The sequence below is a fragment of the Colletotrichum navitas genome, assembly GCF_030913465.1.
Source record: "Colletotrichum navitas strain CBS 125086 chromosome Unknown LY79scaffold_582, whole genome shotgun sequence".
In the NCBI taxonomy this organism is placed as follows: domain Eukaryota; kingdom Fungi; phylum Ascomycota; class Sordariomycetes; order Glomerellales; family Glomerellaceae; genus Colletotrichum; species Colletotrichum navitas.
Window position 1 is genome coordinate 1 of NW_026851128.1, and position 3,850 is coordinate 3,850.

The 3,850-nt window shown below is 19.5% G+C and overlaps 1 protein-coding gene across 1 annotated transcript; it reads right to left on the bottom strand.

The window, feature by feature from the left end:
• Positions 1-634: 634 nt before the first annotated feature.
• On the bottom strand, positions 635-1,730 carry LY79DRAFT_675776 (uncharacterized protein; the record flags this gene model as incomplete). The annotated part of the gene is made up of 2 exons (XM_060564459.1): positions 635-909; positions 1,724-1,730. The coding sequence occupies 2 exons, from the start codon at positions 1,728-1,730 to the stop codon at positions 635-637; spliced, it is 282 nt and encodes a 93-aa protein (XP_060406592.1).
• Between the last annotated feature and the right edge of the window lie 2,120 nt (positions 1,731-3,850).

Consider the following 3,850-nt stretch of genomic DNA (forward strand, 5'->3'; position numbering starts at 1 on the left):
ATAACTATTTAATAAAATAATAAGTTAAAATATATAAGTAAAATATTCTAAAAATATATATAGTATATATATCTATATACTAACTATATACTAGGCTTATTTTCTAGAACACCTTCCTCTTTTCTACTTAGACTAACGTATATAGGATGCATAAGACCTCTTAGACTTATAAGAAGTCTTATAAAAAGAACAAGTATACTTCTTTAATACCCCCTATAATAACTAATTAATATATATATATATATAAATACTATAATAATTATTACTTACTAACTAAGGTATGAAAGAAGGCTAAAAGCTTTCTTCTAGAGCTAAAAGGTAGGTAGAAGGGGTTAAAGTATCTTCTCAGGAGGTAAAAGAAAATAAAATATCTTCTAGATACTCTATAAATTCAGAGAAAAGGTTAATGGGGGCAAGAGTAGTATTATTAGAAAGCCCTTAAGAAGGAGAATCTAGTAGTACCTCTATAAGAGAGATATAACTAGGAGGGGCTTAAGAAAGACCTTAAGGGGAGTACTAAGCTATTATTTAAATAATAACTTGTTAAGCAGTAAGGTCTATTACTAGTAAACTAGCTAAAGGAGTAAAAGAATCTATTATATCTAATATATAGAAAAAGGTATAATTTCTTATTCTAAGGACTATCTAAAATAAAAGGAGGATTTAAGTAGTATATATAGATATTCTTCTTCTTCTTCTTCTTCTTCTTCTTCTTCTTCTTCTTCTTCTTCTTCTTCTTCTTCTTCTTCTTTTTCTTCTTCTTCTTCTTCTTCTTCTTCTTCTTCTTCTTCTTCTTCTTCTTCTTCTTCTTCTTCTTCTTCTTCTTCTTCTTCTTCTTCTTCTTCTTCTTCTTCTTCTTCTTCTTCTTCTTCTTCTTCTTCTTCTTCTTCTTCTTCTTCTTCTTCTTTTCTTAGAATTCTTAGAAATAAAAGAGGATAAATATTTACCCTTAGTTTAGGTAAAAAACCTGATTTTTTCTAGTTCTAATATAGGTCTTTATATATTACTACCTTGTATATATAGTAAGGTAAGAGTATATAAGTAAAAAGAAAGTACAAAAACAATAGTAAGGTAGAAGTATATAAATAAGAAGAAAGTATAAAAATAATAGTAAGATAGAAGTGTATAAGTAAGAAGAAAGTATAAAAATAATAGTAAGGTAAAAGTGCATAAGTAAGAAAAAAGTATAAAAACACTAGGATTTTATAAGCCTTTCCTATTTAAGTAAGTAACTTATTAGCCCTACTAATTACTACTTTAGGAAATATATAAGTTTTATAATAATTATAAGATTTTAAGTTTTTTTATCTTTTTTTTAAAAATAATATATATAATATAAAGTTAAAGTTAATATATATAGTAATACTAAAATAATAATAATATTTTAGTAAAGTATAGTACTTTTTTATATTAAGACTTATACTCTATATTTACTTTAAATATCTTATAATATAATATTCTAAATATTAATATATTATAATATACTTTATATAGCTTATAACTATATAGTATAGTTATAAGCTATATAATTCTATAAGGTTATAAGTTATAAGTTATAAAAAGATTAAGTAAAAGTAGTTTATAGTAGTATAGTATATATAATAAAACTATATATATAACTATATAGTATAGTTATAAATTATATAATTTTATAAGGTTAGACCTTAAAAGTTATAAAAAACTAAAGTATAATTAGTTTATAGTAGAGAATATATAATATAACTATACATAGTTTATATTATACTTTAGATTATATACTTTATAAAGTTACTTCCTAGAATTATTCTATAAAGTAAAACTTATAAGAAATATATATAATATTTATATATAATAATACTATATAATAATACTTAGTAAAGTAGTTTTAAGGTATAAATATCTTAATATCTAAGTTCTTAAGATTTATATCTTTTTATTTTTTAATATCTTATTATATTATTAAGTATTACCTTATTATCTATAGATTATATTTATTAGTTATTATTCTAAGTATAGTCCTTTATAGGTAACCTTTTTCTTAAGCTATAATATATTTATAATTAATAAAATACTAAATATATTCTAAATAGTAAGTACTTTAATATTTAAGAAGAATATAATTAGTTTATTTCTTTTAGCTAACTTTACTTACTTAGATAGAATCCTCTTTACCTCTTAGTATATTTTATTATTAGAAATACCTAGACTTTAATAATAAAGTTAACTACTATAATACCTTAAATCTTATAGTAAATAATAATACTAGTAGTAGTGTTATAGATATAGTTAACTTAATAAAAGATTCTAGTAGTTATATTTCTTCTATTTATAATATATTATTAGAAGACTTAGAAGAAGAAGAAACTAAACAACAAGATTTATAAGACTAATAGAATATTAATACTTTAGAGATATTTAATCCTTATACTATACTACAAAATATTATAATACAAGATAAAGATAGTATTATAAGTAATTCTTTAAAGCTACTATTATTTAAAGTATTTAATAATAAAATAAATAGTATTACTAATAATACTTATAAGGAATTTAAAGTAAGTAACTTATTAGTTTTTAAAATTATATATAATTAAAGATAAATTATAACTTATACTAATATATTATATAATAGAATATTATTAGTAATACTATAGAGTATACTATTAGTTATAATTATTATAACTAGGAAGAAAGTAGTATAAATAGTGTTTTAAATTATAATATTAAAAAAGTAAAAGAATACTATATTACTAATATTATTCTAAATACTTTTTATAGTAATAATATTAGAAATCTTAGTATTAGTAACTAAGTAACTAAGAGTAAATAATAATATAACTACTTTTAAATATATATAATATATATAAAGAAGTAATAGTATTAGTATTAATAAAATATCTTTTCTAATATATAAATATATAAATAAACCTACTAATATATTTTTACTTATATATTATTAGACTATATTATATAGGATATTATTAACTAATACTACTTTCTAGAACAATATTACTTATTAATTTAACTTTTACTCCTAAATATAAATACTTATAGTAGAATCTACTAAGTAAGGTAATATTTAAGGAACATAGATTATAGTACTATAGATAAAAGAAATAAGCTACTTTTAACTATATAAATTACCCCCTAAATATACTACTTAATAATAGTTATAAGCCTAGCTTTAACTTAATTTATAAGTAATAATAACCTTTACTATTATAAAGTAGTATATACTTAAAAATACTTTTCTTAAAACTAATACTTTTTCTTAATTTTATTTTATACCTATAATATATTTAGAAGTAATAGTAAGTCTACTAACTAATACTTACTTTTATAGCCTTTTAACTATATATAAAGATTAGCTTTTATAGTATATAAAGCTTTAATTTTATACTATCTAATATAAAGTCTAGTAATTTATTAATCTAGATAATAAAAAAGAGCTTCCTAAGTACCTTAGAGTATCTATACTAACTAAATATATTATAAAGTAAAACACTAAGCACTAAAGATAATATAAAGCTAGCTTTATAAGCTAGAATAACCTTTTAGTTAGCTAGTAAATAAGGTAGTAAGGCTAAAAGCTTATTTAGCTAGTACTACTAACTATTAATAATAAAGTAATAAAGTAAGAATAGATTATTACTATAAGTAATTTATTTTTTACTAAGCTAAGGATATATAAATAGTAAAAAGTAAATAACTTATTATTAAGCTAGGTTAATACTATAGTTATAAGGAAGATTATAAAGAGTATATAACTATAATTACTAAATAATAATATTAACTTTACTCTTTATACTACTATTTTAAAGATTAAATAATAATATACTTTTTCCTTTAATATAGTAAGTAATATAGCCTA